At 42.9% G+C, this 23,984-nt stretch overlaps 1 protein-coding gene across 3 annotated transcripts; it reads right to left on the bottom strand.

The window, feature by feature from the left end:
• Nucleotides 1-2,826: 2,826 nt before the first annotated feature.
• ywhabb (tyrosine 3-monooxygenase/tryptophan 5-monooxygenase activation protein, beta polypeptide b) lies at nucleotides 2,827-12,804 on the bottom strand. Of its 3 annotated transcripts, none has more exons than XM_039665463.2 (6): nucleotides 12,646-12,804; nucleotides 8,229-8,528; nucleotides 6,414-6,537; nucleotides 4,923-5,086; nucleotides 3,549-3,644; nucleotides 2,827-3,464 (listed from the first exon to the last, which is right to left on the bottom strand). In XM_039665463.2, exons 1-6 carry the CDS (start codon nucleotides 12,802-12,804, stop codon nucleotides 3,414-3,416), a joined length of 894 nt encoding a protein of 297 aa, XP_039521397.2. In that variant the 3' UTR covers nucleotides 2,827-3,413. The 3 variants fall into 3 exon arrangements, with proteins under 3 accessions (XP_039521397.2, XP_088975506.1, XP_088975505.1); XM_089119380.1 differs by having other exon boundaries at nucleotides 8,229-9,046; nucleotides 12,646-12,767; XM_089119379.1 differs by lacking the exons at nucleotides 2,827-3,464; nucleotides 3,549-3,644 and adding an exon at nucleotides 3,764-3,863 and having other exon boundaries at nucleotides 4,868-5,086.
• Between the last annotated feature and the right edge of the window lie 11,180 nt (nucleotides 12,805-23,984).

Raw genomic sequence — 23,984 nt, 5'->3', positions numbered from 1 at the left:
CAGAAAAACGATCGACCGCCGGCCTGACTGTCTCAGGCTTTATGAGTACGATTTTTTGTGGTCGCGGGGGGGCGCTGACGGGGTCCTCCCGGGAACTGACGATGAGGTGGGCGGAAAACTCTCGCAGCTTCAGGAACACGAGGTCTTTGTGGGGGCTGTGTCTGAGGTATAGCGTGCCGACGGAAACGTTGCTCTGATGTGGCATAGTGATGTCGGGTCTGAGCTGCTGGCATCCTAAAGGTAGGGTTGCGCTGCACCTGTGTCAGTTGACGAGTGGCTTCAGACAGCTTTACCCTCTTTTCCAATAGTTCCGGAACATTCGGACCAAAGAGATGACCGGGAACAAATAGAAGATCTCTCAAGGTTTTCTTACAGTCCTCCGGCAGTCGTGCTTGGGCAAGCCACACTTGGCGGCGGGCTGCCAGAAGCGTTGCTGTAAGACTACCCAGCTCGCGGGTCACATGGCCTGTTGCCAACAGAGCAGTTTGCAGGAATTGTGAAATAGATGGATCCACATTAGCAGGTTCCAGCGTACTGGTGGCAGCAAGAAGTAACTGGCAGATAGTGTTTTCTGCTCGAGTAATGTAGGCAACAGATTCATATGCCTTTTTGAGCAAGGAATCCGTACGGCCACATTGTGCACTGGGACATCGCACATTCCCTCTTAGAGCCTCATCAGGAGACACCACCAACGCTGCCACAGGCTGCTCTATTTCCGGAGCAAGACCCACCCCGATAGAATCAGCTTCAGCCATAGATGCTAAAGTTCGAGCAATCTTAGAGCGCCGCTTCGGCGGGCCAGAGCCAGTGAGAGCATTCGAGAATTCAGCCACAAAATCTTTACATGGCGGCATGGCAAAAGAAGTTGCAGCTGAGGTCTGTCTGAAAAACACATTTGTTTGGGTAGATTGGACAGGTGACTCGTCAAGTCCTAGACGAGCAGCTGCCATTCGAAGCACAGCCAAAGTATCAACGGAGGAGGACTGGGCTTTTCCAGACGATTGAACTGATCCCCCACTAGAACCCTCCGTAGCTGTGTAACCAGTGAAAACAGCCTGAGGTGATGGTTGCGCAGCAACATCCATAGTATCCCCAAGATCATGAAAAAAGGAATCTGAAGCACTCGTAGAAAGCACATCAAACTCTGAACGGTGAGAAAAACAAGGGGAATCAAGAGACTCTCCACCAGCTCCTAAATTCTGAACATTCTCATCCTCCTGTGTCATGCTCACAGGTGTAGTAGATGTGGCAGGCTGAAGCGAGTGTAGCAGGCGTTTCAACTCTGCCATTTCTGAAGAAAGCATCGACACCGTCACAGAAAGAGAACCTTTCTCAGCATGTTCATCACTTCGCGATTTGGCCTTCTTTTTAGCTGGAAGAGGAGCACCAGCCGCCGCCGACGCCCTGCGCTTTCGAGTGCGCGTGGAGGCTACATCCAACTGTCCAAGTTTCACCGTTGAATTAGGGTCTAATTCGGCAAGACGGAGCCGTCGTTCCGACATAGGCAAAAGACTGCAGTGCACGCATGGGTCCGTGAGAGCCTCTCGCAGATGTTGAATCCCCAAACACAACGGGCAGATGTCATGACCGTCGTCAGGAAGAAGATTATTAGGTCACAGCTTACAAGTCAGTGGAAAACCAGTGGCGATCGAGCCGTGAGCCATAGTTAGCTACTCGCTAATAACACCCTCGGATAGCACCGTAAGGTTAAGTTAAGCGGGATGAAAAATGATAAAAATAAAATAAAACGATTACCCCTGGAGAACCAACAGGTAATACCAACAATATCAAGAGATAAAAAGTCTAAATGGCCGGCGGATTGAACCGAGGGACAAAGTGAGAGAAAAAAACACTCTAATAGAGTCACGGGAGATCGTTAACTCATAGGCGCGGGAAAACACAAGCCACCGGATAGCACCGAGAGGCACAGAGTGTGTCACCGACGAAGTAATATAAAACTCACCAGTATTCAATCCTAGAATGACGAAGACACGCGCTGTCACAGCTTGTGAGGACGAATCTCGCTGCTCTAGTAAGCTGCACTTGACAGCGCGAATCACTCAATCAATACGACCTATCTCAAACAGGCGAGAAAGCGAAAGAGGTAGTGCTGAGCTTACTGTAGCGTTACCTCCGGGGCATAGCATGCGTCACGCCACGTGACTTTGTTGGTATATTCTCTCGATCTATCTTAGCTGGCGCTGCGATAATCCAGTGTTTACACTGCCTCTGGCGGTCAGTAAGAATGAAACAGAACCTGTGCTATGGTGGAAGAGTGATTCCCTATATTTACGGAGAATTTTCTGTTGGACAAGAATGACCGGAACCAGTCAAGTACAGTGCCTCTTAAACCAATGCATTGCTCCAGACGAGACAGGAGGACACCATGATCAACAAAGTCAAACGCAGAACTAAGATCTAGCATTATTAAAGCTAAGATGTTACCAGCGTCAGTGGACATTAAAATATCATTATAAACTTTCAGAAGGGCAGTCTCTGTACTATGTAAAGTTTTAAAACCAGACTGAAAAATATCTGATGTACCATTTCCATTCAAATAATCTTGAAGCTGCATAAATACAGTTTTTTCTAGACTTTTTGATATGAACGGCAAGTTGGAAATTGGTCTAAAGTTTGAATAGATTGAAGGATCAGGCGAGGGCTTTTTTGGGATCGGGAGCTAACATTATTCATTCAAGTTACTACCATTTAAGTAGTTTGAAATTCGTTATGTCCTCTTATCAATGTTATAAATGACATTGCCAGTACTTATGAATATGACATTTATAATACAGCTTAATCATAACAGATTCAGAGAAGTCAGAATTAGTATTTGGTGTAAATAAACTGCCAGTTTATTAACCATACAATAAAACCTGTAAATACTAATGAATTATACTAAAAAAATATGATCGTAACAAAAAAAAAAAAAGAAAAAAGAAAGAAAAGAGGATGATAAATGCACAACCAGATAATGTGGAACAAAGGGAATTATCAGGAAGGATTAGATTTCACAACCCCTGATCCCCAATACACTCACTCTTATTTTCCAACACATACATACAAATGCACACACTCACACAGCCACTCAGTTACTCTCTGTTAGCGGCAGTCACTTACAGACACACATAATGGACAGGATTAGATAATCAGTAAACATTAAATTCACAAACAAAATGACTGGACCTGCTTTAATGTCAGCATGTCACCCTGTGACCCACCCCCCTCCCAGCCACTTGTGTCTGTAAGGGGCTTCACTGAGCGTCTTCCTGCGGGTGCTGATAAGAATGTATAGGGGAGGAGGCTGGGAACTGAATGGAGAGGGGTGGGTGGTTTTGGGTGGAATGAGGTGAAGGGTTGGTGGAAGCCATTTAAAATGGATGTGTGGGTGTTTGGAGATCAGTGCGGCTTCCCTAGTTCTCATTATCCCCGGCTTCGTCAGCCTGGTTTTCTGACGTCCAAAGCTGCAGGTACAAGAATCAATATAATATATGAGTTAAAAAAGCAATGAAAGACATAACTGGTGCAGAATGTGAATGAGGACTCACAGTGAGGTTGTCCCTTAGAAGCTGCATGATCAATGTACTGTCTTTGTAGGAGTCCTCATTTAAAGTGTCAAGCTCAGCAATAGCTTCATCAAAAGCCTGTAATAGAAGCTCAAATGTCTCATTTCTCATGTAGTAAAAGAAATACAATGCACATTTATGTGATGAAGTGTATAGACTAGAGGCTGTTCATAAAGGATGTGGTGACATCTGAGATTAAAAATGAAAAAAAAAAATGTAAACATGCATGGCTGTTTTTGGCGACTGTCCCTTGTCTCAATATTTGGCAAGTTGAAAACAATTCAGCTTTTGTTAAAGCTATGGTATACGATGTTAAAAATCGGTCGAGACGGTAGGGAAGTTTTAAAAAAACTCATCCCGCCCCTCCACACACACCCCCCTCCCCTCTGCGCTACCTGATCCCTGACGTATGTCACGTTTGAGTTCACGTCAACGCAAGATTAGCAACACATGAAATGTTCTAAACTCCCCACCACCATTATAATACTACTAGTATTGCTAAGGTTTTCAGTAATTGTTATTGCAGCACGCAGCGCATCTTGTTCAAATTCCGATCGGCTCGAACAGAAACCTCGAACAAGAAATATAATTACTTTGAACCGCGATCGGCGATGCTAAACGGCTAACATTCCAATGCCGACCGGCAGCATGAGCAAGCTGTCAAACTGATAAAAAGCCACGTAACACGTCACACCATAAAAGAATAAATAAATGTTTACCTGCTCAACAAAAAGTCATCCGTGTCAGGGTCGTTTTCAGCCCCAGATCTCCCTGTAGCTTTCTCCAATGGTCAATGAAGGACGCTATATTTATCCTACTTAGAGTCCGGCGTTTTTCACATTTCTTTTTAATCTCTGATCTTTCCTCCACAGACTTTCTCTTGCGTCCAAACTTTACAGTAGAGGCAAGCAGGGGCCGCTTGCTGTTGTCGTTTATATTTTTATCCATTGCTTTATCCATTGCTGATCTGACGCTACTAGCTAGCTACCATAGACAGTCTGTCAGCTGTTTGCTCACGCACGGAGGGGGGCGGGTGCGGTTGGGTTGGAGACGCGAGCGCCAGGCGGAGTTTCAAGTGGAGCTGGTGATTGGATGAGAGCAGTTGACCAATATAAGCTGTGCGGCCGCACAGCTTACATTGGTCAACTTTTCTGCGGCTGTACAGCCAATAGAGTGAATGGATTTTTTTCGTTCTTTTTTCTATTCATATTGTTAGGATTGTACTATATAACCATAACCAGCATCTAAATGAGGATATTCATAATGAACAATCTTTGAAATCGTATACCCTAGCTTTAAACAAGAACTTGTCCTGTGTGAACAGCCCCTTATGCTGCTAGTCATTTAGATACTAACTGTCTTGGCGAGGTGACAGGCATTCTCAGGAGAGTTGAGGATCTCGTAGTAAAAAACTGAAAAGTTGAGGGCAAGACCCAACCGTATTGGGTGTGTGGGCTGCATGTCCTTCTTGCTTATCTCAAAAGCATCCTGGTAAGCCTTCTGAGAGCTCTCAACAGTGGCTGGAACAAAAAGATACTTTTGTGTTGATAACCAAATATACTTTATAATTCATTTAATATAATTGGCATACTGTCAGACAGATATTAGACATTTCCAGATATAAAGTAATACAATATAGCGCACAAATGAACATGCACTGTATTGTTATCGTGGGCACAATAACGGATCACTATCGTGGACATTAAGAATTATTCCGATAAAATGCACATTCACTCTGACAGTAATGGCACTTATGGAACACCAGAAATGCACTTTTTACCCCAGTAACCACCATAAACAAAGCAGCTGTGCTACATTCTGTTTCTGAACGGTATTTAAATGATTTAACACCCATTTAGATTGTTGTATTTGCAATGGTGTTCATCACAGCACCAAATTCTTAAAGATTTAATATCAAATCATTTATTTTTACATTTCAGCTTTTGCATCATAACATGAAAATGTCACATGACTAATAGATAGATAATAGTAACACCATAGTGGGTTTTTTTTGTGCGCAGAAAACCAAAGTTAAGTTCACATTTAGCTGAAAAACCAAAACCGAAAATAAAGTTTCAATTCAACATTTGAAATGAGGGTCATGCTGTGTCAGCTATTGTGTAAAAAATTGCCACAATGTAAACACAAAAATACATTGTATGATCAAACATTTAGGTGAGATCATTATAATGTTTTTGAAATTTAAAAAAAAAAAGACAATCTGTCCCCCACAAGTCAACTAAAGGGGGATTCCCCCCACCTGAAAAAAGTAAAGCCGTGTTTATTACATTATTCTATTGTATTTATGTGTCCATTTGTATACTGTTTATTTGTTCTAATTTTATGATTGACTTTTTTATTTTTATTTTAGTTAAAAGCTTCTTTATAGCCCTGTGCTCTGTGTAAGCCATTGCAACACAATTACCCAAATTATAAAAAATAAATATCTGTATGTCGGTATATATGGTGGTTTTCCCCGTCGTCTCATATATGGTATGGAATATTGATATTTTTTTCCAAGGTATCGTATATTGATATTTTTCAAGGAATCGTATCAAAGTTAGAAATACCAGTATTGTGACAGCACTAGTGCCCACAATAAAAATAACATGAATGTTTATTATCGTGATAAATCGTATTACCATATGAGGCCACATGTCAATTATCTATTAGACATGTGGCCTTATACATCCGTAGATCGCATCACAGATTGATCATTATAGAGAGAGAGACAGACATATATAGAGAGAGACAGACAGATGGATAGATAGGTGGATAGAACAGTCAAATCAACCAATGACCATTTTTATTTAAGAAAAATTGAAACCAATTTTACAATGGACTTACCGGTCTTAGTTTCTCCAGATGCAACCTCAGATAAGTATCTGTAATAATCACCTTTCATTTTCAGATAAAACACCTTGCTCTCTGCTTGAGAAGCATTGGGAATTAAGAACTTCTCCAAAAGACCCTGTCAAGACAAGTTAGAAGCATCAGGATGGCTTATAATGTGGAAAATGTTCCTTTCATCCTGAAGGAAGGTTAAACATAATGAATGCAATTTGAACTTTATTGTTCACACATTAAAATGAAATTAACTGTTCTTTGACAACTGAACAATACATATTTTTTATTTAAGAAAATGTGTTTAAGAATGAACATATTCAGAATCATTTGATAAGGGCTGCAACTAATAATTATTTTGATGATCGATTAATCTGTCCATTTTTGGGGGAGTTAATCGGATGAAAAAATCATTATACATTAAAAAGTATTAAATTAAAGTCATTTTAATCCATTATTTTAACTTTATTCCAAATCATGCCAATGCCATCTTCCAAATTACAGTGTAAAGCCTATGAAAACAAATATAGTGAATGCATCTATGAAGGCTATAGGCCTAATATTCATTACAAGAAAAAAAAAAACGTGTTAGAAATACAAACATTATATACATTCAAAACTAAAAAACAACTGACTGCTTACTATTTTAAAGCAAAAATTAAATCGACTAAATTAAAAATGATAACAAAACCAAAAGCACAAAAACATAACTTAAGGAATGAAGAACACACACATTCATCTAAACACAATTTAACATTAATGTGCTATTCCAACAATAGTGCATTTACTGTTACTGCTCTCATAAATGATAGACATGACGAATTTCAAACCTTCTTATTTCTGACAATTTCAGTCCGAATTATTGCACTCTATTCTACTGTGCTCCGTCTGTTTGACGCGCATGCACCCACCAGCACTCGGTCATTGAACACTGAAGTTTAAAGGGGTGATGAACTAAGAAATCAAATTTTCCTTGAGCCTTTGACATCTAAGAGGTCATCATATTATAATAATATCCCGTAAGTCTCAGAACTGAAAACGTCCTTGTTAGTCCAATGAAAGCATTTATTGACACCAGCCTCTGCAAACGACTCGTTTTTAAAAGTGGAGAACTATGACGTCGAAGGGGTTAACACACCACCCCCGCAGAAGAAGATCAACACCTACTGTACTTCAACAGGGCCGGTTTAGCCCCACCCGTTTATTTCCAAGTCTTCAGTGCAACACGCCCATAAAACTGACCGTTTTTCAGGTAGGCTCACAACTTGGGTTCAAAATAGCCTATTACTTATTCATTTTGATGTTTTTGAATGCAAAAACCAAGCGAATGTCATAAATTGACCTCAGACAACAATATAATAAAATTTAAAAAGCCAGTTCATGACCCCTTTAACAAGACCCTTATTAAGGATGTAACCATAAAAAAGTTATGCGCTGGAAAACTTGTCACAGGCATTAAACAGCAGGCGCAACCGTTAAAGCACGACAGCACAAGGCGGTAAACACTTGTTTTTGTTTGAAGAGCTTATAAATAAAGCACTCTCATGTTTTGGAAAACTTGGATCATGTACCTTTCCCACAGCCGCTAACTATTTTCCATATGTGTTTTGTCCAAAGAAATGGATCATTCAGTTTTCACTACTATAAAGCGACGTGACTGGTTGATGGTTTCCGAGCACATTGCCAGTCGTGACTAATTGATGATCAAATTCATTGTTGATTATTTTCATTATCGGTAATAATCAATTTGTTGTTGCAGCCCTACATCTGATGTCATCATAAAAGGTTTAGAAAGTCAAGAGAAAGAAATGAAGATACCAGCACATCATTGCAGATGTCCTGCAGTTCAGTCTCAATCTTTTCACGGTACTCGCGTGCCATTTGCTGCTTCTTCTCATTGCCCTCAGTTTTCTGCTCAATGCTCGAGATGACACGCCAGGAGGAGCGGCGGGCGCCTACCACGTTCTTGTATGCCACGGAGAGCAGGTTGCGCTCTTCATTCGAAAGCTCCACGCCACCCTCAGTAACAGCCTTCATAGCTGCTGCCATGTCATCATAGCGCTCGGCCTGCTCGGCGAGCTTGGCTTTCTGCACCAAGTCACTCTTGTCCATTTTACACTGAGAATCAGATACGAATTGGTAAGAGGACAGTATTTCACATAAACCACTAAATTAAATGGCATTTAAGGTTTTGAAAGCACAAGACAGAAACATGTAACACAATCAAAGCCCCAATAAATTTCAAGCGAAAATCTATTTTTGGCTTGACATAATTTAATAAAATCAAGCCAAAAGGAATAGTCCAGTCATTTTAAGCCAAAATGGGGGTCAACTTTGAACAAATTAATTACTTACATCAAGACAAACAAAAATGCATTACAAGTTTTTTGCAATTGTTTGTTAACATGGACAAATGGTGCATAATCTTATTACGTATTAGCTAATTTGCATTAATACCCAAACAAATCTAAACACTTGGTATATAGCAGGTGAAAATGTCTTATAGAATTTTGTTGACATATGACGGTAAACTATAGAGGGAATGCGCGTGACGTCACCGTCGGCCGGCATGCCTGCAGTTCCTCACAGTGAGTGGCAAAAAGACTGAGCGGCTGTATATGTGTTCAGCGTGAATGCTGCGAAAAACAAACACAACACACACAAATAAAGTGGGAAAGAGCTTTGCGATTGACTGTAGGCCTACAACTAGATTTGACAAAACATCCGAGGTATATTTTTACAGACTGCTATGGAAAGAGGAGCAAATGGATCGTAGCAATTCACAGAAACAACTAGACTCCAGTCAGCGAAAGGTGGATTTGCAGTTATCATTTTGTGTCAATATGCTGAATTTAGCTATAAAACCATACCCATATATTTTGTATTGTTATATACATCAACAGCTCATCAATTAAATATTTATCATTGCATATTCTGCATTATTGGATGTTTTTTTTTAATAAACACAGACCAAAAAAACGTATAAAGTTTTAGGGCCGGACGATATGATGATATATATAGGTTATAACACTGATATAAGTGATCACCCGGATTTAGACCTACCTATATTATATAAAGCGTTCACAGGCAAATTTGCTTTATGTTTAGGTCTTGCTTTTATTTCTAAAAAAACTTGTAATACATTTTTTGTTTGTCTTGATGTGACTTTCATGATGATATCTAAAGGTTAATTTTTACCCTTTTCACGTGAGAAAAATAATGAATAGGCGAATGAATGGGATATATTTGGGTCTTTTTCAAAACGTTCCCCTAATGGGATTCTTCTGGGCTTTTTTTCCTTACTCAGGACATATGAGGATACAAAATTGGTTGAGTTTGCTTCTGTTGCAATTTGTTGCAAAACCTTTTTTTCATAAAATGAATGGACTAGAAGTTTGTTTGGAGTTTGCAACAGCTTGTCATTTTGTGCAGATACAATAATATAATATGAAATATTATGTTGTATAAATAGCCGATTAAAGGGTTAGCTCACCCAAAAATGAAAATTCTGTCAGTAATAGCTGGGTTTCATATGACGTCACACCACTACGTTGCCATGGCGCGAAATGCAAATGGAGGGCAGGAAGTGATTTGCTGTATTTAGAAAGCACTATAACAAACTCAAAATGCCTATGTTTTAAATTGTTTATGGTTACTTAAATCGATGAGGAACTACGAGGAGTTTTTAATCGTGTACCAAAAGTTGTTCATAAGGGGGGAAAAAAATGCAAGAAATTGTCTGAAAAACAGCTTGCAAACCTACGTCTGCGGTCAGGGGGGAGCCGAATGGGAAAATGACCGTGTGTGTAGTGGTCAAGGTGACAAAGGTTAATACAACTTAAGTGGCTATGTTTGTGTAACATACCAGTTTCCGAACTTTGTAAAGTCAAAGTATGTCTGTAAGACGAGGTAGTTGCTGATATCTGCTGCCTCGATGGCAGGAAATTGATTTTTTGTTTATATCTTTCTCTTGTAATAGTGTGTAAAGTAGTACAGTACTGACTTTCCTCCATCTCGTCCATTGCGCTATTCACTCCCTGCCCTCCATCTGAATTTCGCGCCTCATCATAATCACGTGACTGAAACCCAGCTATTACTCACCCTCATGTTGCTCAAACCCCATAAGACTTTCGTTTATCGGAACACAAATTAAGATATTTTTGATGAAATCTGAGAGCTGTCTCACTCCTTCATAGTCTTCTAGGCAATTTTATCCCGTCAGTCCAGAAAAGTTAGTAAAAACGTTAAAATACTTCAAGTGACTACAGTGGCTCAACCTTAAGTTTATTAAGCTTCGAGAATACTTTTTGTGCCCAAAAATCAAAACAAAAATAACAATTTTATTCAACTTCATTTTCTTCTGTGTGGACCTCTCACGTGAGTTCACGAGAGTGCCACGACGCATACGCGAGAACTGAGATGATGACGCAGATGGATCTTGATGTAGAGTTTAAAATGGTTCTAAAGTGTACATATCCGGGAGGTTCGAGCGTGAGAAACAAACGAAAAAATGTAAAAGTGCCTTGCAATGTTGCAAAATGAATGGCTTACGCTACGTCGCCCGTGACCTTTTGAGCGTAATTAAGTATTATGTGAGGTTACAAACGCGCCTCACAGAATAGAGCAAGGCTAGCATTTGTCCTTAGAAAAGTTACATTTTTGGAATAAGTTTTGAAATAACCTATCGTTTCGCATGATAAGACACTTATTCATCGTCTGGTGTCGTTTAAAGACATTTGAAGCTGCATCTGAAACGGATATTAAATGTCTTTTGGACCTTGGACCACCTGGTTCCCATGTAAGTCCATTATATGGAGAAAAATCCTGGAATGTTTATCAAAAACCTTTATTTCTTTTTCGACTGAGGAAAGAAAGACATGGACATCTTGGATGACATGGGGGTGAGTAAATTATCAGCAAAAAAAATTTCAAAAGTAAACTAATCCTTTAAGGTTGAGCCACTTGGTTGTAGTTTGTAGTCACTTAGACTATTTTAACAATGTTTTTACTAACTTTCCTGGAGAATGAAATGAAATTTCATGATGAAAAGAAAACAGAATTAAATTTCCTAAAAGCCCTTAAAATTCCTAAAAATGTCCTAACTCTTTTGTTTTGTTTTTTATAATGAAAGTTGACCATAGGAGTGTAAAAAATCATTTTAAAAGATAAGGAATCTTACACGGGTTCACTATAGGCTCCTGTACTATTTATGTTGAAGTGCTTGGGGCATGGCTTTAAATTGTGAGCCTTATTTTTGTAATCAGGTTCTAAAAAAATATTTTTCAGCCAATATATTATTTTTTTAATAATAAAGAATTATCAGTATCTGGCTCTGCCAAAATTGTCATATTGCTACATCCCTAGTTTAATTTGTTATTGCAAGAAAAGCGTGCAGCACATAAAGCGTGCAAAACCTAAAGACTGCTACCAGCACGAGTGTAGGGATGATCGCCAACAAACTGATAACAAAAATGAATGAGCTTGTGAATCGGACACGAATCGTGAAATTTGTGTCAACACCCTACACAGGTTTGTGATCTCACAGACAAGAAAGTGATTATAAACTGACAAAAATGTAATGCAATTGCAGCAGAAAACAATAAGGCACATGTTTAAAGTGCCCCTATATGCTTTTTCGAATATTATTTTTTCATGCAGTGTAATATAACGGTTTATGAAAGTAAAATGTCTGCAAAGTTCATCTGTACGACAAATGAAGTTACTCACTTGTCGTATTTACATATAAAAAGTCTGCTTAAGGGCAAAATTACATAACAACAGAGACAAAAGTAGATCAATGCGTATTTTCATAGGACTGTGCCGCAGCTTTCATATTGTCATTTTCTTGGTGGTGAAGTTCAGCCACTCGATTCAATTGAACTCTGTCATACTCTGCTGACGTGAACTATTAGGCTAATCACACATCCTCTTTAAAAATAACGATTTTTTTTAGAATGTGTAATGATTCTCAATCTTCAAAACAATACTGCTAACATTAACGTTATACTATTATCAAACGAAAAAAGCAAGCAGAACGCTCGTATATTTCATTGTAACTTAATGATTCACAGCGTCTGGCAGATAGTGAGGCCTGAAACACTGCTAGCAACCTGCTAAATCCCTTCGCTGCTAGCAAAAAAAGGGCAATATATGCCAGTTACGAAATCAGGGGAATGAAAACACGTCATGTAAGACACACGGGGAGGTATATAACGAAAGAGTAAAGTACACTCACGTTCTGAACGGCGTTTACTCTTATTTTAATCGCTAAAAAGACACAATTCGGTTCCCGTGCTCCGCCTGCTCTTCGGTTGTTCTGGGCAGTACCTCTTCCGCTTACATAGAGTGCCTTCTTCTTCTTATTTGTCGTTTTACGGCGGTTGGCATCCAACATTTAAGGTGCATTACCGCCACCTACTATACTGGAGTGTGGACCGGAGATCAAATAAATACCCAAATAACCCATCTAACTAAAATTAACTTTTTATTATTTTTCCTCTTTTCCTTCTCAAAAAAAAAAAAAAAAATTATTCATCTAAATCCTTTCTGCCAGTCTTGTTTCTTTTAAGAATTGTAATACCAATGCACTCATACCATTTACTGATTTCCCCAGCAATTCCCTTAGTGAATTCCCTTGCCCCCATAACCTTCTTATACCCTCTTTCATCTTTCCTCTTTCCCTCTCATATTTTTGACATTCAAAAATCACATGTTCCACAGTTTCAATATTTTCACAAAATTCACACCTACCCGATACGTGCTTACCTACAATATGTAAATACTTATTTAACCCACAATGTCCTATTCTTAATCTTGTGAAGATAATTTCTTCCCTTGGCTTCCTTCCAGTGACCCTCTCTGTCCCAACCTTTTGTTGAATGTTATATAAATGTCTTCCTTTCTCCTCCGCATCCCAGTGTGCCTGTCACTTTTTATTGATTTTTGACCTGATTTGTGCTTCAGCTTCTGCTTTACTTATTGTAATTACTATTTCAACCTCTTCTTGTTTATTCACTTGCTTTGCCAATCTATCTACCACTTCATTACCCTTCACTCCTACATGTGCTGGTACCTGTAATGATATCTTGTGAGACACTTTAGGATCCTAAGAGGCCACCGTAGCAGGAAACTGTAACGTCACGAAATGCGTAATAAAGGCAGTTGAATACTTACCAGGCCAGCTAATGTGTCAGTCGCATACATGGTACCAGAAGTAAAAGTATTAAATAGTTAATGTCAGTGTGAGAAAGACGGGATGGACGTCATAAAACCACCAGAACCATTGAAGCTCAAAGGAAATATTGATTATGCCTGGAAACAGTTTAAACAGGCGTTTCAACTTTATTTGACTGCAACTGGCGCCAACGACAAGAGCGGTGAGAGGAAAGTGGCATTGTTACTGACGATAGCAGGAACACAAGCAATAAAAATATACAATACGTTTGAGTTCACGGAGGTGGGAGATAAAAACAAACTGAACAAAGTTCTGGAGCAGTTCGATGCATACTGTAGTCCGAAAAAGAATGAAGTATACGAGAGACATGTTTTTCGTTGCCGTGTTCAGCAGCAAGATGAATCGTTTGACTCATATATGACTGATCTGAGGCTGAAAGTGCAATCCTGTAACTATGGCGACATGCAGTCCTCCGTACTACGTGATCAGATAGTATTTGGAATACACAATAAAAAGGTGCGGGAACGCCTGCTAAGGGAGGACAGTCTGAAATTAGAAGATGCAATCAGAATGTGCAGAGCTAGCGAACAGACTGAGAAACAGATAAAGATTTTTGAGAAGCCATCCGTTACTACTGAAACGTCAGGGGGCGTTGACAGGGTGGTCAGAGCTAGCGCACCTCGCTCAGAGGGGGAACGTTCTAACGCACGTGAAACAGGATCAGACTACGTCATGAACTGTAGAAGCTGCGGTGGGAAACATCGCTTCAGGCAATGCCCCGCATATGGGAAGGTTTGCTCGAAGTGCAGGAAAAAAAATCATTTTGCAAAAGTGTGCCTTTCTGCCAGAGAAAAGCAACAAATTGATGGAAGACAGCGAACAAGGCTATGATGATGATGACATATTCTATACAGACACTGTCACTGTGGAAAATAAGGGCACTTCAAAGCTGCAAGTTAGTGTGAACACAATAAATGTAGACAGGTGGATTGTGCCACTTAAAGTAAATGGCACAGAGATTCACATGAAACTTGACACAGGAGCCATGGCAAATCTTATCACATTAAAAGACTTCAAAGCCCTGCGCCACAAGCCAGTTATAGAAAACAAAAAAGTGGGATTGAGAGCTTACAATGGACAAATGATTGAAACATAGGGCGTCTGCAGATTACAAGTCCAGAACAAGCATATTAAGAGACATCTACTATTTGTGATAGTGCCGAAAGGGAAGGACTCCCTACTGGGAGATCAAGCTTGTGAGGAAATGTGACTTGTTAAACGTGTTCTAAACATTGCCAAGACAGAGCTGAAAAATGCAGAAGTCACCACATCACAAGCAGACAACTGGGAAGTGCAGTATCCCAATATTTTTGCTGCCGTTCACATACAGCATTAAACTGAAGGATAATGCTAGACCTGTGGTGCATGCTCCACGTCGAATTCCTGTTCTACTGTCCACAAGTACGGGCTCAGATTGAACAAGGAGAAATGCCAGTTCAGCACCCAAGAAGTCACGTTTCTTGGGGATCGACTGACACCGGCAGGAGTACAGCCGGACATGAACAAAATCAAAGCAGTGACTGACATGCCCGAGCCAACAGACAAAGAAGGCGGTACAAAGAGCATTAGGGATGGTGAACTACATGGGAAGGTTTGTGCCTAATCTTGCCGCAAAGACTGTTGCTCTACGCCAGCTCCTGCAGTCAAACACAGAGTGGTCCTGGCACCAGACACATGACAAAGAGTGGAAAGAAATCAAGGACATTTTAAGCACAGAGCCAGTGTTGTTGTTTTTTGATCCGAGTAAGAAGACACGAATCTCCACAGACGCCTCAAAAGAGGGACTGGGGGCCGTCTTGCTGCAGTGTCATGATGGGGCTTGGAAACCAGTGGCTTATGCTGCACGATCCATGACAGAAACAGAACAAAGATACGCGCAGATAGAAAAAGAGTGTCTGGGGCTTGTCTTTGGCTGTGACAAGTTCCACTCTTATGTCTTTGGCTTGCCACACATTGAACTTGAGACTGATCACAAGCCACTCATAACTATCAGCAAAAAGCACTTGAATGAGATGACACCACGCATTCAGCGTATGATGATGCGTCTACAGAAGTATACCTATGAACTGTCATACAAGCCGGGGAAATACCTGGTAGTGGCTGATGCTCTGTCAAGGGCCAGACGAGCACAAGGACTGAACAAAGACGGCACAGAGGAAGATGAAGACATAAGAGGCCACGTGGATGCTGTGGTGGAGGCTCTACCTGTGAGCTCTACACTGAAAGAGAAAATAGTAATGGAGACGGAAAGTGATATGGCACATGCGAAATGAGTGGCCAAAGCAAGCGTGCCCGCAGTACTACTCATTCCAGGATGTGTTGGCAGTAGCTGATGGCCTGTTGCTGAAAGGCGATCAAATAGTCATCCCAACTAAGCTTCGGAAGGAGGTCCTCCGAATACTGCATAGAGGGCACTTGGGCATAGAAAAAACAAGGAGACTAGCCAGGCAGACTGTTTACTGGCCAGGCATGAATCGTGACATAGCAGAGATGATCAATGACTGTGCCACTTGCCTTACTTACCATAACAGACAGCAAAGAGAACCGCTGCTCACAGACATGAGGGCGGAGCACCCCTGGGAAAAAATTGGGACGGACCTGTTCCACTTCAGAGGCAGAGAGTATTTACTGATGATCGACTACTACTCCAACTATCCTGAGATGGCGTTGCTCACGAGCACAACAGCAACAGGAATAGTTAAGCATATGAAGTGTAGCTTCGCACGACATGGCATTCCAGGAACTGTCGTCTCGGACAATGGGCCTCAGTATGCCAGTCAGGAGTTCAAGCAGTTTGCCAGAGAGTATGGATTTGAACACATCACAGTAAGCCCACACTTTCCACAGGCAAATGGCAAGGCTGAAAAGGGTGTTCAAACAGTGAAAAGTCTTCTGACAAAGGCGACAGAGAATGGTGAGGATCCTTATTTGGCTCTGCTGGCTTATAGAGCAGCACCTCTGGAGAGTGGGAAGTCTCCGGCTGAACTGCTCATGGGCAGACGACTACAGACACAGATCCCAACAGTGAAGAAACAAGTCCACACACCTGTGCTGGAGGCCATGAAAAAATTAAAGGAAAAACAAAAGAGATACTTTGATCGCACAGCAAAAGCAATGCAACCTCTGCAGGCGGGTGACAGAGTCAGAGTTTTCAACACAGAAAGACAGGACTGGCAACGCGCTGGAACAGTGCTGAATGAAGTGGCTCCGAGGTCATATGCAGTCTAGACGGACACCGGGGCTCTGGTCAGACGAAACAGGGTGCAGCTACTTAAAACACAGGCCAGCAATGCAGTTCCTTCAGTAGAGGAGTACAGGGACAAATGTGCACAGCATGAAACAGCAACAAACAATCAGCCAGGGGTTTTAGATGACAATGCACCTGTCATGACGGAGCCAGAGGCAGCTCCAGCGAGACGGTCAGAGCGCATTAGAAAAGCCCCTGACAGACTTGATTTATAGCAGACGGCTTTAAACTCATTATTACACAGTTGAGGTATAACAAGTTTATTGTAAAAAAAAACAAAAAACGGTTAAATGTGTTGAGCCTCAGTTATCTGGTCATGAGTTTGTGTTGAGCCTTAGTTATATGGTCATGAGTTCATCAGGTAATGTATTGCCTTATAGTTGAGTCATGTTCCATGCTTAGGTTATGTTTCTGCTTAAAGAATGCACAGTGAATCTGTTTTTGTTTACTGAAAAAAGGGAGATGTAATGATATCTTGTGAGACACTTTAGGATCCCAAGAGGCCACCGTAGCAGGAAACTGTAACGTCACGAAATGCGTAATAAAGGCAGTTGAATACTTACCAGCTAATGTGTCAGTCGCATATCTGTACAGTACCCATGTAAACTTTATCGTTATCCCCATCTGACAAATCCATGTATGAAGTTCTAGTGTTTCATATATTATGTCCTGTCTTGCTTGTGATTTAAAAGAATGCAAACTATTCAGAACTGCACTTGAGTCTGAACATATGACCGCCTTTTCTGGTTTTACTTCTTCAACCCAATTCAATGCCAACCAAACAGCTACCAATTCCACAGTGAATACTGATAAATTACCAGAGATTCTCTTCTTCATTTCCACCCCCATCTTTGGTACACTGAAAGCAGCTCCAGCTTTTCCCGACTCAGTGTCTTTAGATCCGTCAGTAAATATGACCAAATATTCCCCATACCCGTCACTAATCCTATCACAAAATATTTTACATATATCCACCTCCACTCTATTTCTTGAGTGGGTATTTAAAATCTCAAGGTCCACACTAGTCTGCCAAAGAAGCCAAGGTGGTCTGACTGGCAGCGGAACTGTTGGGCTAAATTCCTTTCCCTCTAATCCCATCTCTTTCCCAATAGTATCACCCACCCATCCAAAACTCTGAATTTTAACCTTTTCATGTTCCCAACAAAACTGCAAAACTGCTCTTGTGGGGTGAGACCTATCCTGTCCTTGCAGGTTTGCCCAATAATTGGCTGCCAGTTGTTCCCTTCTTAATTGTAGTGGCATCTCACCCATTTCTACTTGCATTGCAACTGCGGATGATGTGCAAAACGCCCCAGTACATAACCTTAATGCTTGTGTTTGCACCACATCCAACTTGGCCAATGTTGTTCTCGCTGCATCTCTGTATGCTATACTTCCATAATCTATTATTGATTTAATCAGCGCCCCATATATCCTCTTCATTGCTTTTCTATCTGCGCCCCAGTCCACTCCTACCAAACACCTCATCACATGTAACACCTTTTTACATTTAACTAAAACTTTCTCAATGTGGCCGGCCCATGTCAACCTAGCATCAAACACCATTCCCAAAAACTTAAAGGACTCGACCCTCTCCAGAACATGTCCATATAATTTAAGATTAATCTCTTCTTCCACCTTTTTCCTTGTAAAGAAAACCACCTGCGTTTTTCCCTTGAAAATCTAAAACCCCATCTCAGTGACCAACGCTCTACTAGCTCTATTGCTTCCTGGACCTTTCTTACTGTATACTTTATGTTCCTTCCCCTTTTCCACATCGCCCCATCATCAGCAAACAAGGATCTTCCAACTCCAGGCCCTACATCTGAAAATACATCATTTATCATGATGGAGAAGAGCAAAGGACTAATCACACTTGGGGTCCCATTTTCTATTAGGTAACAGCCAGATATTTATTTTCCAACTCTCACTCGTATGGATCGTCCATACAGGAAATCCTTCACCCAGTTAAAAGCTCTACCTCCTATACCCATTTTTTCCATTTTAATCATCAATCCCTCTTTCCACATCATGTCATAGGCTTTCTCCACATCAAAAAACACTGCTACAACTGTTTCTTTATTGACTTGGGCTTTCCTTATTTCGTCTTCTAGGCATAACACTGGATCCATTGTTCCCCATGTAATTAATTCCCTCTTCTCCAAAAAATAAACAAGTCTATCCGTTATCATTCGTTCCATAACTTTACATACATGCGTTAACGCAATTGGCCTATAGCTGGTAGGTTTTGTCGGGTCCTTCCCTGGCTTCCTAATTGGAATTACAACTGCTTCCTTCCAGCTCTTTGGAAGCTGGCCATCCTCCCAAACTCTGTTATATAGCCTAAGCAGTCTACCTAATGCTACTGTCACAGGTCGAGGGGAGGACGCTCGGGTGACCAACCACCCCCCCTCTAACTGAGTCACCACCGTGAGGAGCCGACACCACAGGCACACAACAGAGGACCCGGAGACAGAGATAAGTTTCAAAGGAGTAACAATCTTTATTAAACCAAAGGTTTCTCACAGTTCAAGAGACTCTCGTCGATGTACGATGATGGAGCAGGGGGGTTGAAGCTTACTTCTCCCCAGCGGTGCTGCAGACTTCCAGACCCAAGAGTAAGTATGTCAGGTAAGGATTCTTCACGGTACAAAGTACTCTCGTTGGTGCACAGTAATGAAGCAGTGGATTAGAAGCTTACTCTTCCCCCAGCGGTGCTGCAGACCTCCAGACTCAGACAGTAAGTATGGCAGGTAAGGATTCTTCACAGTACAGAGTACTCTCGTTGGTGCACGATAATAAAGCAGTGGATTAAAAGCTTACTTTTCCCCCAGCGGTGCTGCAGACTTCCAGGCTCAGACAGTAAGTGTGGCAGGTAAGGATTCTTCACAGTACAGAGTACTCTCGTTGGTGCACGATAATAAAGCAGTGGATTAAAAGCTTACTTTTTCCCCAGCGGTGCTGCAGACTTCCAGGCTCAGACAGTAAGTATGGCAGGTAAGGATTCTTCACAGTACAGAGTACTCTCGTTGGTGCACGATAATAAAGCAGTGGGTTAAAAGCTTACTTTTCCCCCAGCGGTGCTGCAGACTTCCAGACTCAGACAGTAAGTATGGCGGGTAAGGATTCTTCACAGTACAGAGTACTCTCGTTGGTGCACGATAATAAAGCAGTGGATTAAAAGCTTACTTTTCCCCCAGCGGTGCTGCAGACTTCCAGACTCAGACAGTAAGCATGGCAGGTAAGGATTCTTCACAGTACAGGGTACTCTCGTTAGTGCACGGTAATGAAGCAGTGAATTAAACGATTACTTTATCAGCGTTGCTGTATACTTCTGGGCTCAAACAGTAAGTAGAACAGGTGAGGATAGTCACAGTACACAGTACTCTCTCTTCAGTTCACAATAGGGGGACAGTGAGTCATAAGGTTACTTTACCAGTGGTGCTGTATGCTTCTGGGCTCAAACAGCAAGTAGAACAGGTGTGGATCTTCACAGTACAAAGTATTCTCTCCTCAGTTCACAGTAGGGCAACCGTGGATTAAACGATTACTTTATCAGCGTTGCTGTATACTTCTGTGCTCAAACAGTAAGTAGAACAGGTGAGGATATTCACAGTACACAGTACTCTCTCTTCAGTTCACAATAGGGGGACAGTGAGTCATAAGGTTACTTTACCAGTGGTGCTGTATGCTTCTGGGCTCAAACAGCAAGTAGAACAGGTGTGGATCTTCACAGTACAAAGTACTCTCTCCTCAGTTCACAGTAGGGTGACAGTGGGTTAAACGATTACTTTATCAGCGTTGCTGTATACTTCTGGGCTCAAACAGTAAGTAGAACAGGTGAGGATATTCACAAGACACAGTACTCTCTCTTCAGTTCACTGTATCACTCTGGGCTTCTGACGGGGGCAGATATAATAACCTTCCACGAACGTGTAAGCATGGATGGGGGCCATTTCTCAACAAAGACACAGCACACTTGTGTTCACTTCAATTCCACAGCAATAAATAAATGTGTATCAATAAGGCAAAAGCACTGCAATTCACTCACACGATAGGGTTGGACAGAGGCCCCACTCCGTCCGTTGCGCTCGTTTACAGGGTTTTCACTTTTAATTCCTCCTCATCACACTCTGAAACACATAGCTCCTCCAACAGTCAGATCCACATTCACTGTATCCTCTTCAAGTGGTTCAAATGTTCATAAGATGAAAACAATTCACTTATCTTTCCTCTCTCCTTCCACAGCACAGATCCAGCCCTAGCTCGGTCCAGCAGTCTTCCCACAAACGATCAATCTGACCCAGCAAACTCGAATGGGCGATCTCCACACTCCAACGATTTTTACAAGGAAGCCTCTGGATAGCACTGCCCAGAGTCAACCCACTTTAATGTCTGCTCTTGTCAACCCTTTGGAATCTTGACACACTGTACACCCACCAACCGCGCTGCAAACACTCTCTAAATGCCCCTTTTATATCGTGGCTTATGAAACAGGGAGTCCGTGTGAGTGCCGCTCCTCTCTCTCTCACACCTGCAATGCATTAGCGCTAATCAGTACGGGCATGTTTCCATCACACCCGGAACCGTAGTGGAGTGTTGCACCCAATACGTTCCCCTAGGAAACTCAGGACTCTCAAGAAGGTTCCGTTTACTGAGCGATTTTGTCACCCGTGACATCCCCCCTTGCCAATCGGTTCCAGTCCCTGGAACTGGCGTCCCTCAATTCCATTCGCCGTACCTCTCAGGTGGTTGTCCTCGGGTGTTCCGTTGAGATCGTCGGGGTGGCGAGGGCAGAGCCGCTCTGGCTTCAACCTCAGGGTCCCTCGGGACCACAGCCCACCCTATCATAGGTGCCTCTAAGGCGGGTGGTGCACTTGGAGCCTCAGCCGCTAGTTGCGGGTAGTTCGGACAGGGACGGAGCAGGTTTCGATGGAGCACCCGTATTGGTCCGGGCTTCCCTTCGGGCCGTACAGAGTAGACGGGGGCATCAGGCCCTTGTCGTTGTTCCACCACATATGGCCTCGACTCCCAGCGGGCACTGAGCTTCCCTTTCCCTGGGCGCCGGTTGTCCCATACCAGCACTCGCTCCCCAGGTAACAAAGGGGCCTCTCGGGCAGTCCGGTCGTATAGTCTCTTATTCTTGGTGGCTGCTGCACTCAGATGGTCTGAGACTCGTCGGTAGGCATTGAGCAGTTGGTGGTGGTGCCGATTTACCCAGTCAGTGGTACTATACCCTCTTTCTGCAGCCTCGGTCCCCATGAGCAAGTCCACAGGCAAGCGGAGGTGGCGCCCAAACATAAGGTAGGAAGGAGCATACCCGGTGACACTGTGCACACTGTTGTTGTATGCTTGTAACAGCGAGGGAAGACTCTCGGCCCATTGGCCCTGTTGTTCACTCTCTAGGGTCCCCAGCAACCCCAGCAAGGTCTGGTTGAATCTTTCGCACCCTCCGTTACCCTGAGGGTGGTATGAGGTCGTATGGGTCTTTCGGCACCCATAGAGGCGGCTCAGCTCTTGGATGACCCGGGACTCGAAATTTGAACCTTGGTCCGAGTGTAGGGTTTCTGGGCAGCCAAAAGGTTGTATCACTGCTCTCCAAAGGGCGTTGGCTGTGGTAACTGCCGTTTGATCGACGGTGGGGACGGCCCAGGCATATTTAGTAAATAGGTCGGTCATGACCAGAATATTCTGGAATCGGTCTGTTGGTCGACCCAGAGTCAGGAAATCTATCCCTACGATATGCAGAGGTGCTTTCGGTCGCAGGGGGACCAATGGGGCTCGGACCTCCTTCCTGCGTTTGAACAAGGTACACCGTGGGCAGCTCTGAACAAATTCCTCAACTTTCTTTTCCATCCTAGGCCAGTGGAAATACCTCCTCAGCAGGGACAGTGTCCTCTCTTGGCCCTGATGGCCAGTATGGGTGTGATAGGCATTCAACAGCTCCGAAACTTGGCCCTCTGGTACAACAACTTGGTGTACAGTCTCCTGTGTGCGGGGATCCTGCCTTGAACGACAGATTACTCCTTCTCGGAGTTGTAGCCTCTTCCACTGTCTCAGAAGCTGTCGTACCCCCACCGTCTGAGACCGTCTTTCCTCTGCCCTCGGCATGTTTCCCTGTCGGAGGTACAACAGGAGCTGACCCAAATCTGCATCTCTCTGCTGCAGCTCTCTCCACCGTCCGGGGTCCCACCCCCAACTAGATGGAACAGACTCCGGGGCCCCGGGAGCTTCCACCACGGCCACCAGCAGCTCATCTTCGGTACCAAGGGCACCGAGGGGTGCTTGATCGTCTCTCTGGGTGGCTGGGAGTCTGGACAGGGCATCTGCATTTACGTGCTCTCTGCCGGGACGATATTTTAGCTGGTAATCATGATTTGCTAGCTGTGCCACCCAGCGCTGCTCCACTGCCCCCAATTTAGCGGATTGCAAGTGTACTAAGGGATTGTTGTCTGTAATCACCGTTACCTTGGCTCCCCACAAGTAGTCTTTAAGCTTCTCCGTCATGGCCCACTTCATCGCCAGTAGTTCGATTTTAAAGGAGCTATAGTTTGCAGCGTTTCGTTCAGCGGGATGTAAACTTCGACTTGCGTAAGCTATCACTCTCTCCACTCCTTGATTCTCTTGGGCCAGCACGGCCCCCAATCCTGCATTGCTGGCATCAGTGTACAGGAGAAACGGCTGGGTGAAATCTGCATAGGCTAAGATTGGGGCCTTCAGGAGTTCCTGTTTAAGGTTCTGGAAAGCGGTCTCACAGGTGGAATCCCAGTGTACTGAGGGGGAGCCTTTACCACGGGCACATCCAGTGCCAGCCAAGAGTTGGTTCAGTGGCTTAGCAAGCCCAGAGAATCCCTTTATAAAGCGACGATAATATCCCACAAAGCCCAGGAACGACCGCACCTGTCTTACTGTCCGGGGTGGCTCCCATCCTTGGACCGCCGCCACCTTCTCTGGGTCCGGGGAGATCCCTACAGCACTGACACGATGTCCCAAGAACTGCACCTCTTTCCGCAGTAACTGGCATTTTTCCGGCCTAAGCTTCAGCCCATATTTCTCCATGGCCCTGAAAACTCCTTCCAGATGATGCAGGTGA

The sequence above is a fragment of the Pimephales promelas genome, chromosome 14 (genome assembly GCF_988280905.1).
Source record: "Pimephales promelas chromosome 14, fPimPro1.hap1.1, whole genome shotgun sequence".
Taxonomy (NCBI): Eukaryota; Metazoa; Chordata; class Actinopteri; order Cypriniformes; family Leuciscidae; genus Pimephales; species Pimephales promelas.
Note: the sequence above shows the minus strand (reverse complement) of the source record. Positions and strands in the feature narration are given on the sequence as shown.

What these genes read in the sequence shown, in the direction of transcription:
- ywhabb (XM_039665463.2), bottom strand. Translation starts at nt 12,804, where the DNA reads ATGTTGGATGCCAACCGCCGTAAAACGACAAATAAGAAGAAGAAGGCA. An exon ending in ACATCTGCAATGATGTGCTG is followed by an intron (nt 6,538 to 8,228) that starts GTATCTTCATTT and finishes TTGTCTTGACAG; the next exon opens with GGTCTTTTGGAGAAGTTCTT. An exon ending in CCTGTCACCTCGCCAAGACA is followed by an intron (nt 3,645 to 4,922) that starts GTTAGTATCTAA and finishes CTTCTATTACAG; the next exon opens with GCTTTTGATGAAGCTATTGC.